At 41.8% G+C, this 14,993-nt stretch overlaps 1 protein-coding gene across 1 annotated transcript; it reads left to right on the top strand.

Annotated features, from left to right (window-relative positions):
- Positions 1-7,074: 7,074 nt before the first annotated feature.
- LOC124647665 (protein FAR1-RELATED SEQUENCE 5-like) lies at positions 7,075-14,748 on the top strand. The gene is made up of 9 exons (XM_047187572.1): positions 7,075-7,156; positions 10,236-10,408; positions 10,491-10,576; positions 10,922-11,317; positions 11,759-12,023; positions 12,130-12,820; positions 12,961-13,418; positions 13,513-13,800; positions 13,877-14,748. Exons 1-9 carry the CDS (start codon positions 7,075-7,077, stop codon positions 14,519-14,521), a joined length of 3,084 nt encoding a protein of 1,027 aa, XP_047043528.1. The 3' UTR covers positions 14,522-14,748.
- Positions 14,749-14,993: the final 245 nt, after the last annotated feature.

Genomic DNA, 14,993 nt, shown 5'->3' with positions numbered 1-14,993 from the left:
ATATCGCTCTATATTTGGATACAAGGTCCAAAGTTTACAAAGCATGTGATTTCTCCATAAATGATATTTTGTGCCATCAAAGATAACTGTGTCATTGTGCACTCTACTACTAGCAACATATTTACTCTCTAGGCGATGAAGCCTAAACAAGGAGAGACCTTGCTCTGATATCAATTGAAAGGACGTTTTAAGGACAATTATGAATTAGCTTGTAATAATGCGGAATTAAACTAACATTTATTTTAGAGTCACAAAACCTAAATAAGGTAGCCTCAACAAGGTGCAACAACAATTAAAGGTAAGCAAGATAGCACAAGATATATATAACACAAGTGATAGCAATATATAAGTATTTCAAGCACGAAGGTTATCACAAGAAAGTAACTCTGGTATAGAGATAACCGAGGCATGCAAAGATGAAGTTCTATTCCCGTGTTCCCTCACATAAAGTGAGATATGCCACGTTGGAGAGATGCAGGTTACCAAGAAGGTCTCATGAACGCCACGAAGGCTCACCTTCTTCTCCAAGTCAATTCCACGAAGTACAAAGACTCTTTCCTTATGGCTAGTGATACGTCTCCAACGTATCTATAATTTCTTATGTTCCATGCTAGTTTTATGACAATACCTACATGTTTTATTCATACTTTATATCGTTTTGATGCATTTTCCGGCACTAACCTATTGACAAGATGCCGAAGCGCCGGTTCTCGTTTTATCATTGTTTTTGGTTTCAGAAATCCTACAAAGGAAATATTCTCGGAATTGGACGAAATCAACGCCCAGGGTCTTATTTTTCCATCGAGCTTCCAGAAGACCGAAGAGCATACGAAGTGGGGCCACGAGGGGTCGTAACCATAGGGCGGCGCGACCTGCATGGGGCCCGCGCCCCCTATGGTGTGGGTCCCCCAAGACCCCTTGATGTCTACGGGTGCTTCTATTCTTGTAGACAGTGTTGGGCCTCCAAGAGCAGAGGTTTGTAGAACAGCAGCAAGTTTCCCTTAAGTGGATCACCCAAGGTTTATCGAACTCAGGGAGGAAGAGGTCAAAGATATCCCTCTCAAGCAACCCCGCAATCACGATACAAGAAGTCTCTTGTGTCCCCAACACACCTAATACACTTGTCAGATGTATAGGTGCACTAGTTCGACGAAGAGATAGTGAAATACAAGTAATATGGATGGATATGAGTGGTAATAACAATCTGAATAAAATATGGCAGCGAGTAAACATGCAACGAACGAGTAAGTAAACGAAGATTCGATGCTTAGAAACAAGGCCTAGGGATCATACTTTCACTAGTGGACACTCTCAACATTGATCACATAATAAAACCACTCTACACTCTTTTGTTGGATGATGAACACCACTAATTGCGTAGGGCTACAAGAGCACCTCAATGCCGGAGTTAACAAGCTCCACAACATTCGATGTTCATATTTAAATAACCTTAGAGTGCATATAGATCATTGCAATTACACCAAGTACTAACATAGCATGCACACTGTCACCATCACACTATGAAGGAGGAATAGATCACATCAATACTATCATAGCAATAATTAACTTCATAATCTACAAGAGATTACAATCATAGCCTACGCCAAGTACTACATGATGCACACACTATCACCGTTACACCATGGAGGAGGAATAGAGTACTTTAATAACATCACTAGAGTAACACATAGATGAATAGTGATACAAAACTCATATGAATCTCAATCATGTAAGGCAGCTCATGAGATCATTGTATTGAAGTACATAGGAGAGAGATTAACCACATAGCTACCGGTACAGCCCTTAGCCTCGAGGAAGAACTACTCCCTCCTCATGGAAGACAGCAGCGTTGATGAAGATGGTGGTGGTGTCGATGGAGAAGCCTTCCGGGGGCACTTCCCCGTCCCGGCGGCGTGCCGGAACAGAGACTCCTGTCCCCCAGATCTTGGCTTCGCGATGGCGGCGGCTCTGGAAGGTTTCTCGTACCGTGGCTTTTTCGTATCGAGGTTTTAGGTCGAGGAGGCTTAAATAGGCGAAGAGGCGGAGTCGGAGGGCTGACGAGGCGGTGACACAATAGGGGGGCGCGGCCCCCCTCCGGCGCGCCGGCTGGCGTCGGTGGCCCTGTGGCCCCCTCTAGTGCCTCTCGGGTGTTACGGAAGCTTCGTGCAATTATAAGATGCTGGGCGTTGATTTCGTCCAATTCCGAGAATATTTCCTTACTAGGATTTCTGAAACCAAAAACAGCAGAAAACAGCAACTGGCCCTTCGGCATCTCGTCAATAGGTTAGTTTCGGAAAACGCATAAATATGACATATAATGTGTATAAAACATGTGTGTATCATCATAAAACAAGCATGGAACATAAGAAATTATAGATACGTTTGAGACGTATCAAGCATCCCCAAGCTTAGTTCCTACTCGCCCTCGAGTAGGTAAACGATAACAAGGATAATTTCTGAAGTGACATGCTATCATAATCTCGATCATACTATTGTAAAGCATATGAGATGAATGCAGCGATTCAAAGCAATGATGAAGATAATGAGTAAAAAAATGAATCATATAACAAAGACTTTTCATGAATAATACTTTCAAGACAAGCATCAATAAGACTTGCATAAGAGTTACTCATAAAGCAATAAATTCGAAGTAAAGGTATTGAAGCAACACAAAGGAAGATAAAGTTTCAGCGGTTGCTTTCAACTTCAACACATATATCTCATGGATAATTGTCAACACAAAGTAATATAACAAGTGCAATAGGTAAACATGTAAGAATCAATGCACACAGTTGATACAAGTGTTTGCTTCTGGGATAGAAAGAATAGGCAAACTGACACAACATAAAGTAAAAGAATGGCCCTTCGCAGAGGGAAGCATTGATTACTATATTTGTGCTAGAGCTTTTCATTTTGAAAAGAAGAAACAATTTTGTCAACGGTAGTAATAAAGCATATGTGTTATGTATAAGATATCTCATAAGTTGCAAGCCTCATGCATAGTATACTAATAGTGCTCGCACCTTGTCCTAATTAGCTTGGATTAACATGGATTATCATTGCATAGCATATGTTTCAACCAAGTGTCACAAAGGGGTACCTCTATGCCGCTCTGTACAAAGGTCTAAGGAGAAAGCTCGCATTGGATTTCTCGCTTTTGATTATTCTCAACTTAGACATCCATACCGGGACAACATAGACAACAGATAATGGACTCCTCTTTAGTGCATAAGCATTCAACAACAGTTAATTTTCTCATAAGAGATTGAGGATTAGTTGTCCAAACTGAAACTTCCACCATGAATCATGGCTTTAGTTAGCGGCCCAATGTTCTTCTCTAACAATATGCATACTCAAACCATTTCATCATGAAAATCGCCCTTACTTCAGACAAGACGAACATGCATAGCAACTCACATGATATCCAACAAAGGTGTAAAAGTTGATGACGTCCCCAGAAACATGGTTACGGCTCAACAAGCAACTTATAAGAAATAAGATACATATCTACATATTCTTCACCACAATAGTTTTTAAGGCTATTTTCCCATGAGCTATATATTGTAAAGACAAAGGAATAGAATTTTTAAAGGTAGCACTCAAGTAATTTACTTTGGAATGGCGGAGAAATACCATGTGGTAGGTAGGTATGGTGGACACAAATGGCATGGTTATTGGCTCAAGGATTTGGATGCACGAGAAGAATTCCTCTCAATACAAGGCTAGGCTAGCAAGGTCGTTTGAAGCAAACTCAAGTAAGAATTCCTCTCAATACAAGGCTCAAGGATTATCACTATTAATCTATGTGCTACTCTAGTGATGTTATTAAAGTAGTCTATTCCTCCTTCATGATGTAATGTGGACAGTGTGTGCATCATGTAGTACTTGGCGTAGGTTATGATCATGATCTCTTGTAGATTGTGAAGTTAACTATTACTATGCACTCTAGAGTTACTTTTATGAACTCCGGAATTACTCTCCATGGTGTGACAGTGACAGTGTTTGCATCTTGCGTGATTACTTTATGACGTTGTGGAGCTTGTTTACTCCGGCTTGAGGGTGCTCTCGTAGCCCTACACAATGAATGGTGTTTGTTATCCAACAATAGAGTCTTTGAAAGTAGCATAAGAGAAGAGAACTTATTTATTTATGTGATCATTGTTGAGAGTGTCCACTAGTGAAAGTAAGATCCCTAGGCCAAATTCTGGAATCTGGGGATCGCACCCAAATTCTAGTAACATGGCTCGTAAGATATCAGCAAGTCCTCCCTGGTACTCGTTCAGCGTTGAATCCATAACTTTCACGTTTCTCCCCGGTCGTGAACTTGCCATGTTGGCTGTAGAATTAGAAAGATTATGAGATTAGTAATAATACATCATAATAGAGATAATAAAGAATTATCGCACTAAAAGATATGATTGTTGTATTCTCAATTGAATATACACCATATTTTTAGAGAATTCTTTACTAATCCTATTTGACTCCTAACGTTAAGTCCCATTTACTAGGTTCCAACCTAAGGTCAAAGCTTTTGCTCTGATACCAACTGTGGTGACCCTGCATACCATCGCATGTTGTAGTATGCCGGTCGTTGATATAACATTCGCGAAGTACCATTCCGCAAATATCACATCCCTCGTAGTAGTACAACGGAACATAGCAAGGTCCATAACTCATTCACATATTATTACAATACACATACACAAGTCGTCTCGGAGCTCCTCTTGGGTCCTAAGAGGATACCTCCCGGGTTCGAGGTGAACCCATCTTAACTTACAATACCATTGTCTCATTAAACAAAACATTTATTTAAGCGAGCAGCCACATGGTAAGAGTTTGCTGCTTGCTCGGCTACTACTATTCCTCGGATATCTCTAGGCTTGTTCTTCTCCGGAAGCCTCCCCGGATCCGTAGACGATGATGTAGTCTACGCCTTCAACTCCTCCTGATAGGTCAGGTGCATCATAGCCGATAACCTCGGCTCCTTCATTGTTGTCGTAGTCCTCCTCCAGACGGTTCAGACAATCTAAGCATGGGATTTAAGAGTGGTATGAGTACGAGCGTACTCAACAAGTTCATTATAGATAAGAGGTGTTTAATGCACTAGCTACGATATTAGACCGGAAAGTCTAATACCAATGCAAGTTTTGGTAAACATTTCTTCAAGAGATTGCTTTTATTTCAAAGAGCTATGTCCGTCGGTCTTCACCGGTTTACTAGAACTTCATGGAGCTCCTTTCCGGCCGCGTTCGCAGTTCCTCAATCCGGAACGAGGGAGTGACGAGTCACGGTTCTTACACTCTGCAGAGGTGTGTTGCTTTACCCATAAGAGATCTTATCCTTGGTGCCAACCGGCAGCTTTCCGTCCACACTTCCTTCGGTGTGAGGCCCGGTATAAGGTCTAGCCAATCATGTTCCTCCGCTACCTCGAACACCCACCCTTTGTTGCATACCCCGACCCTGGGTCCTCGTCGGTCCCATTATTCCCGTAATTTCAGGGTGGACCCCGACCACGACAACAGTTTGGGACTCGTTAACCAAACTCCTTCGCCGGTAGCTGCAACCCATCATAGATCACATTACCGTGGGGAATTAGAAGGGGATCCCCACCCTCAAGTTGTTCCGCAAGCAGTAACCGCTACGGTAAGCAACAGCTATACCGTGGGGAATTAGAAGGGCTCCCCACCCTCAAGTTACTCCGCAAGACACAAGCCGCTACGGTAAGCGCATCCGTTGATGAACGAGAGGTGGAAACACTTTTGACTACTCCGTCCCACTCCGGATCTTATGGTTAACACGGTTATTACGGCACAAGAATCACTGGCGACATTTGTTGTTTAATCCTAGATGGATATAAACCCGTGCAATGGAACCTCCACCATATCAACACAATCCATGGTTCCATTGCCCACCACTTAGTCATATTCATAGTTATGAAAGTAGTGGTTTTGATTTACGTGCAATAGTGATAACCATAATACTTTGCAAGTAATTTGATAGAAATACTCAAATGACATGAGCAAGTGATGAACTTGCCTGAACACTGCAAAGTTCTGCAGTTGGAAGGTATGGACTGACCCTTGTCCTCTTGTTCTGAAAAATAGCATCATTGTCCGATAAGGGCAATGGTTAAAGAAGCAATAATGCATGATTCCAGTTTTAGGGTTTATCCCCCCCTTCCGATGTCGTTGTTATTTTATGAGAGTTAAATACTAAGAACATCTTAGGGATACTTGAGTTAGGGTAAATCCAACCTTGAAATGTTGTCAAGGTGTTTTGAAATCCAAAGGCATTAATGGACTTACTTTTATTATTAAAAAATATATGTGTGATTTAAATGATTATTTAAATCCTCAAATTAAGACTCATTCTTAGTTGTCTTCAAAAATTATCTTTGATATTTTATTTGGATAGAGAATTTTATGCTGATCTATTTCCATATTTTTAATTATTTTTTTAGAGCTTTTATCACTTTTCTATTGAATTTTCAAATTCCTGTTTTTTAATGGAATTTGGAAAAGACTATTTTGCCCCTGGGCCCACCTGTCAGTGTAGCCCAGTGGTTTGGCTAGACCAGCTCGGGTCCAACCGACCCGAGCGGTCGGTCGCTCACTCCCTCGCCACGCCGCTCGTCCTAACCCTAATCCCTCCGCTCTCACTGGCGACCTGCGTCGCCTGCGCCGTCGCCGGACGATTCCGGCGGACTCTGGCCACCATGGCCTACGCCATGGGGCGCAATCGACACGCCTCTCGACGGCGGTCATCCTCATCCGCGTCGATCTGGAGCGGCTGCTCCATCTCGTCTTCGTCTACCTCTGCGGCGGCTAGGGTTACGGGATCTGCTCGATCCCGCTGTTCCAGGCGCTCCTGGTGCTTGGACTCCGCCCTGGCTTCGCCGCCGTGGTGCGGGCGGTGTCGTGGTGTCGCCATGGCCTGGCTTGGCCTGGCGCCGCCGTGCTTCGGTGCGTGCCGCCGTGGCCGCCATGGCCGCGCCTATCTGTCCGACCATGGCAAGTGTTCCGCCGCCTCCTTTTCTCCTGTGCCTCTCTTCTTCTTCCTCCAGTATCCCTGGCCATGGCTTCCCTCCCTGTGGAGGTGCTGGCCATGCTCAGCTACTGCGCTGTTGCTGTGAATCTGCTATGCTTAGCTTACTGCTGTGATTACCATGCTTCTGTGCTTCCTAGCTATTTCTATTCATTGTAACTAGCAGGATGACCCGCGCATTTGCGCGGCTAGGTGGTTGTATTATATTTAGAGGATTGATATTAATAGTTGAGATATGTAGTAATCACAAATATTAGAATATTTTTATTGTTTACATTTTTTGTCAACCAATATCTTACGACTCTTGTTGAAAAATATTTAGACACTAAAAGTTGAACACTTTGTTATAATACCTTCTAAAATTACAGATAAATACAATTAGATTCTTTAAATCCAACAAACATAGTTATTACGGATTTCATATGGATTCCGTACCAAGACCAGTTCACTATCATCTTTTCATTTATTATACATAATGTTATGTATCAAAATCTAATAAGTATTTTTATATACATAGGATTCAATGATAATTTATATATTGATCAAATTCATGACAACATTGAATCATTAACTCAGTTTCAGAAGAGTGTTTCATAGGAAATAATTCAAACTTTAGCTATTTATTATGGATGTCCACATGGAGTTTGTATAAACATTAATCTCCAATTCGTGTAAGTCCACTTTGGCAAGCTTCAAACCATACGACTCTAGCTAACTTTCAGTTGTGACACTTTTTATAGCATCGGTGGATGATTCTCTTGAACGGTTCGTAATCTTTTTAAGTAAATGATAGAGTTATATCCAAGTTTTCCATGTGTTCAAATTACATATCATAAAAATACATATAAATAGAAAATATGCATCATTTGTCCAAACACACAATTGAGGGCATGCAAAACGTTGGTGGATTAATAACTCAATAACTCTAAGCAAACTACAACTATTACCTTCAAATGCCATTCCAGAAATTTAGGTTATGGATGAATACACTTAGATAGTAGGTTGGTGACTAATTTCATCAAGCAGTTTGTTTTTCCTTAATCCAAGTATGGCAAAGGGTAAAACCATGGAAACTGAGTTCACCAAGCACAAAATATTGAAAATATGTCCAGTTCTCAGGAAAAGACATTGAGAAGTAATAAGTACCAGTCTATCAGAACGTGATTGGTGGGCAGATCCACAATGAGCGAAAGAAGAGATGATGTCAAATTGTCACTTGTATCGATCACTGGGCGTCTAGCCAGCACACAATGTTGAATGATGCCTCTATAGGCCTTCTAACCTGCCATCGGCAGCTGGATATCCTCTCGTTCTTGAAGTGATTAATTCTGAGAATGATGCTTATGCGAGGAAGCCGATAAAATTGTTGGGAGAACTCTGCCCCAATTGCAATAACGGGTGCCATATATTCCAGTCATTTTTTCAAACTTTCATTGTGTATCTGCTTCTCCACTGCATCAACCGTACACAAATGTTTTGATCAAGGGTGTATCATGCCACCATCAAAATCTTGCTCCTCATATTATACCAAATCTTCCATAGCTGGAGAGTATCACCCGATGTGAGCATCATTAATTGATATATGTGTCTGCGCCACTTTTTAGAAGGTTTATATCCATATCTGATCATATAGAGAGAACCTAATTATACATAGGGAGAGATAATACATTTGTTCATATCTCAATTAAATAAGAACAATCTAAAATATATGTAGTTATCCTAGAAAGAATAAATCAACATATAATAAACAAATAATAAAGATGTAAATGGGAAATATATAGATTTATGTTTAGAAAGAACATTGCATTATGTCAGCCATTGAATGGTTATGCCAAACGAAGAGTTTTACATGGACATATCATGAACTTAAGGCTATTTATGGATCTTTGGGGATTGATCACCATGAAATAAAGTTGTGAAATAAAATCTGGGGATAGGGACTCATGGATAACTAAGTGGTCTAACCATGCAAGGACGAAGGTGGAAACATATACATTATGCTTATATTTGTTGGGAAGGATCCGTATAGTACACCTGATTAAATAGCCAAATTAAGAAGTTAATCTTGAAACTGGATGAATTAAAGTAAGGTGGCAATACTTCCCGAAGCATTCGCATTGCACATCAATGTTGCTTAGAAATATTAACTAATCGTAATGTCTGAAGTTTTTTTCTGAGTAATGTCTGAAATTACATTGTGCTATAAGCATCATTATGAAAAAGGAACTAACATGCGGAGGTAAATGTAGCTGACCATGTGCAAAACTAAAATATATGTAGGGAAACTTAGAATATAGGATCTATATATAAAAAAGAGCAAATTTGGGTAATCCTAGAGAAACGATCGTAACTTGGAGGCATAAATAAATATGGTACCTGCAGAAACAAATGCATTATTTTTTAATTCTTTTGATTAGGCAGCAAGAATTTTATATGCAATACATAATAACTACTGGATGTTGTCTGCTATTTCGTTTCACATCTTAAGGAAAAAATGCAACAAAATCTACATGATTGCCTCAAAAAAATTATATGTTCTATTTAGAAATCTATATGCCCTAGAATCCAACTTTTATTAAAGTAACTCGAGATTTTCCTAGCACACACGTCCTCAAGTCATTAACTTGGATAGAAACAGAAAAGAAATTTGCAGTTCATGCCTCGCAGAAACATGAGCTGATGCTACATAATTAGCACATTTCACTCTATTTTTTAACTATCATCACATCTGACTCAGTTGCTTGGGTTTTATATCTAGCCTACCTCAACTTGATTGGGAAAAAGGTTTTGATGTTGTTGTTGTTATTGCAACACATCTGACTCAACTGTAAAGAAAACATTGAATTTTAAATAACACTGTAGTATCGCAAAATGTACAAAGCTATATAAATTCGCTTCTTTTGTCATATACAAAAATTAAACTTTCTTCTATCGTCTCACATTACTAAGTTTCCTTCGGCAACCAAAATTGAAAGATAATCATTTTTCAATTCTCCGTAAGATTGATTCCACAACATAGTATAATTGATGAATTCTTATGAGTGATATTGACCAGAAGTATCTGGGACAATTGGAAAGGAGGCGAGTAGTTTCCCTACATGCAGATAGTTTCGCCATCTCCTTACGTTGCCCTGTGCCAACATATTTCGCCTGCAATTCTTTGACCATCAAACTAAGCGCTATCCATCCAGTGCATCATACAGCGTCCGTCGCTAACGTCGACCAGAGAAGGGCAGTCTGCCGCCGTGGCGTGGAAGGAGTACTCTGCAGGACATTGGCGACCGCTGATTTGACCACCAAACTGAGTGCCATCCATCTGATGCATCTTACAGTGTTCATGGCCAACTTCGACTGGAGAAGGAAAGTCTGCCGCCGTGAGACGAAGGAAGGAGAGAAGGGATTTCCTGCAACTGATTGCGGCTGCTGCTCGAATCCTGTACGTCTAGATTTGTGTTGAGATCTGTGCCACCAACCTGTTCCAAAGATTTGAACTGAAATACAAGCGGGAGAAAATCTTCTATACGGCCAGATCGTATGATAGGAGGCCCATGATGGTCAGAGCATTTATTTAGAGCAGTTATGACAAATTCGAACGATTTTGAATCCCCGTGTGCCAACATTTAATACATCGTTGGCACAGGAGATAGCTCTTGGAATAATATGTACCACATCGTCCATACTTCTGTAGTTCTGTTTCCTTCTCCTTCATTCCTTTTTCTTTCCCTCTGCGAGCAATTTCGAGCCGGCGAGCCGGCAAGGCAATGGCGGAAACAAGCACCGGCTACCATGGACTCAGTTCTAGGTAGGCACATCAGGTTCAGGCTGTTCCTAATTTTTTTTCAGATTGTTTGTTTAGCTGAATTTATACCGTAAGCAGGCCCAGCCCAGTTTTGCTATGGGCTGCAAGCAGTGGTACGGTGGATGCATCCAGGGCTTGCATCGTCGGTGGATCTACAGAATGGAGCAGCGGTTCAGACCCTTGCATCTCTGAGAGCTCATGCGGCGGCGCCGGCGCCGGCAGCTTCGAGGGCGGTGGTAAGGGCAGCGATCCAAATCTAGTTGGAGATGATTCGAGGTGCGAAGGAAGTCTCTCCGCGGGCTCACGCGGTGGCGGCTTCGAGGGTCACGGCCGGGCTGTCGCGGCAGAACCAGATGGGGCTGCCGCCGGGTGGCACTTAAGCCTAACTGCGAGTTCATGCGGCGCCGGCTCCGAGGGTGCTGGCCGAGCAAGCGAGACGGAAGCAGCTGTAGCCGCTCCGGGCTGGCAGCGTAGGTACGTGATTTCGTGCATATCCCGTTCAGGTTGTCCATATAGAATTAGAGCAGTAATTTGGGATTGCACTAGCGATTCAATGCTCTAGATCTTCTTGTTCATCCACTGGGGGGGAGACCTATTTCCTGTGTGAAACATTTGTTGATTTGTTGCCTATGGCATGCATCGAATACCAGGAATGGCCAGCAATTTTTATACTCCGTTGTAGTATACTTCTGATTGTTAATTAATTCGAACTGCATAATGCTTGCCAGTGGAAACGCATGCTCAGCTTTTATTCAGTAACCACCAGCATGATCTGTGTACAGCTTCTTCTTGTTCTAATGAAAGAAGGTCTGCAGTGATGTTGTGTGTACGTCAGTGAAGCTATTTGATAGTAAATTTACAGAACCCAGATACATATGTTGTATTTTTAAAGTCATGTATGTTCTACTTTTTTAGGGTCCATCGTGGTAAAATTCCAGAAGGTAGAGACCCGGATGCTGGCAGGGTTAGTGCATTGGAGAGTGCAATGAGGGGATTTGCGGATAGGAATACCGACTTTGTGATTGATCCATCCTTAGGAACTGAATTTGACTCCTTATCTGAGGCATATGACTTCTACAACCTATATTCTTGGGAAATTGGATTTGGTATTAGGTATGGGCACAGCCGGAAGAATGTTGCTGGCAGCAAGACAGTGCAAGAAATAATATGCGGCTGTGGGGTGAGTGTTGCAAATGTGATGATGGATCAACCATTTTTTTATAGTTAATACTAGGTGTTTTGGGTTCTGGCTTAACATGGTTTTATGCATGCTAATTCATTTTCAGGGTAAACCTCAGAGAAGCAACAACACTTCAGTTTGCTGTGAGTGCCCTGCTCGTATTGTGCTCCGTAGAACAGATGATCATGGATGGTACATCAGTGACCACAAGAGTGGCCACAACCATCGTTTGTCTGAGACTTGTGCAGAGAAGAGGAACTGGCCTTCACATAGGAATATTGATAAGTACACAAAAGATCTGATTCGACACTTGAGGGAGAACAATGTAAACCTGAACAAGGTGTATTGTGTTATAGGCAGTTTCTTCGGAGCGCTTGGTAAGGTTCCCTTCAACAAGAGATCTCTACGCACTCTCTGTGCTAAGATTAACCATGAACATTCTGACGATGATGTCCTGAAGACCATGGAGGTTTTTCGGGAAATGAGGGCACATGATCCAGAATTTGTCGATAGTGTTCGCGTCGATGGTGATAGTCGAGTAAAGGCATTGATGTGGATTGATGGTAGGAGCAAGATGCAATACAAGCACTTCGGAGATGTTATAACCTTTGATACAACATACCGGACAAATCTCTATGACATGCCTTTTGGACTGTTTGTTGGGGTAAATAACCACTTCCAAAGCATAGTACTTGGTGGTGTGTTGCTCCGCGATGAGACAATTGAGAGCTTCAAATGGGTCTTCACTGAATTTGTATCTCTAATGGGTGGGAAGCCTCCCATGACAATCCTTACAGGTATGGGGATAAAATTCATTTTTCTTGTTGTTGTTTGTGGTACTAGTATTGTCATTTTTCATAGTACTATTATTGAGTTCATAGCACTATGTCAGAAATGATGGAAAATACACTCTCATAACATGGTTGTTTCTTTGCAGATCAATGTCGTGCAATGGAGGTAGCAATTGAAGATGTCCTTCCAGACACCACACATCGCTGGTGCAAGTGGCATGTTCTTAGGAAGGCAAAGGAACGCCTTGGCCCAGTTTATTCCAAGAATAGTGGTTTTAGGGATGAGTTCCACAAAATTATAAACAGCATGCTAACTACACATGAGTTTGAGTGTGCTTGGGGTTTTCTGATTGAAAAATATGGTTTGCAAAATCACCCGTTTTTGACCCAGATATATGAGGTACGCAGACGGTGGGCGAAGCCGTATTTTAGTGGCAAGTTTTGTGCAATGCAGACAAGCACTCAACGGAGTGAGAGCGCGAACCATATGCTCAAAGGCTATGTTCCACCTGGCTCATCAATGAACATGTTCGTTCGGCAATATGCTAAGCTGCAGTTTGACCGCGAATCTGATGAAAGTTTTGAGGAGAAAAGGACTAAATTGGTCAGTTTATCATGTTTGTTGGTTTATGCCTTTTTAGGAAAGATGGACTTTTGTCAATAGACTAATTTTTTCTTTACTTTTTGAGATGGTACAGGCGGGGTTTGTGCTACAAGTCGGGGTGCCAATTGAGCTACATGCTAGCAAGTTGTACACTGCGGCAATGTATGAGCTGTTTCGTAAAATCATCTTCGAATCCGGTGCATATGTCGTGGAAGTGGTGGTGCCTAAATTAAAATATATTGCAAGGCATGTGCAAAGTGAGAGAAGGGAGCGTTGGTCGAAGGTTTCATTTGAAGTTAATATTAGTGGCGACGGAGATGCATACAACTGCGAGTGTGGGCAATTTGACCACACGGGCTTGCTTTGTTGTCATGCTTTACGGGTAAGCCAGGACCTTAGAGTGCTTGTGTCAGTTGCATGCCTACTTGCAAAAACTGATTTTTTCTCTTGTTTTGAAGGTGATGATAAACTTAGGTGTTCAGGAGATCCCTAAGCATCATATCATGAAGCGCTGGACGAAGAATGCTAGAGACATCTTGCCTGAACACCTTGCACACTATCAGAAGGACAGTGGCCCTGCTAGATCTCAGACTTTTCGTCATTCGACTCTATACATTTCAGCGCTTCAGTTGGTGAAGATGGGTGATGCCAATGTTCAGAGCTACCATGTTCTGATGGCATGCTTTGCAGATGCTAAGTCAAAGCTTGCAGAGATAAGTGCTGAGCAGGATGGTATGAGCTTGGTTGAGAAGGAGTCTGTTGAAGCGACGGGATCAAGCATGACAATAGTGGAGATGAATCCAGACTTTGCAGACCCTGCAGTTCGCAAGCGATTGCATGAAGGTGTGAAGCCTCCAGATCGGAAGCGAAAGTTAGGCCGCCCAACTAATGCGCGTGAGAAGCCAGGATATGAAGTCGGGGTTCAACGATCTAGGTATTGCACTGGTTGTCATACAAAAGGGCACACAATTACAACCTGTCCGATGCGTAGCCATTTGCCAAAAAAACCTAGAAGGGAGGCCACTTGCAGCAATTGTGGTCTCACTGGTCATAGGAAGACAAATTGCAAGGTTTCGTTCCAGGATGCGCTGGCTGGCATGTGAGAATTCTTGTGCAGTGGATGTACTAGGTATTGTGCTTGGCTTGAGCACACACCTTAGTAAATGTTGTCCCTTGTTAATAGTGGGGAAGATGCTAGCTTGTAATTGTACTGCCCGTCTGGAGTTAAAAATTTGCTTAAGATTGATCTTGTCTAGCAAATTTGTATCCTTATCTTCTCTTCAATGTTACTGTTCACATGGTAGCTTTGAATTCGACTGATTATTTCATTCAAATGGCCATGTAGAGATATCCTTCTTTGAAATCAGCTAGCATGGCAATGTGCTTCCATGTTTGTGAAACTCAAATCTAAATATGTTTATGGCTGCTCTTTATTTACGTAACTACAGATCATCATTTCAGTTCAACGATGGACAGTTGAAAAAGAGAAAGGTGATGATGTATGCTCTTGTCATAAATAAGTTGGTACATTGAATTTTGACGGCCGGCATTTAATTCTGACATTTGACAGCCAGG

Source organism: Lolium rigidum, chromosome 4 (genome assembly GCF_022539505.1).
Source record: "Lolium rigidum isolate FL_2022 chromosome 4, APGP_CSIRO_Lrig_0.1, whole genome shotgun sequence".
NCBI lineage: Eukaryota > Viridiplantae > Streptophyta > Magnoliopsida > Poales > Poaceae > Lolium > Lolium rigidum.
Note: the sequence above shows the minus strand (reverse complement) of the source record. Positions and strands in the feature narration are given on the sequence as shown.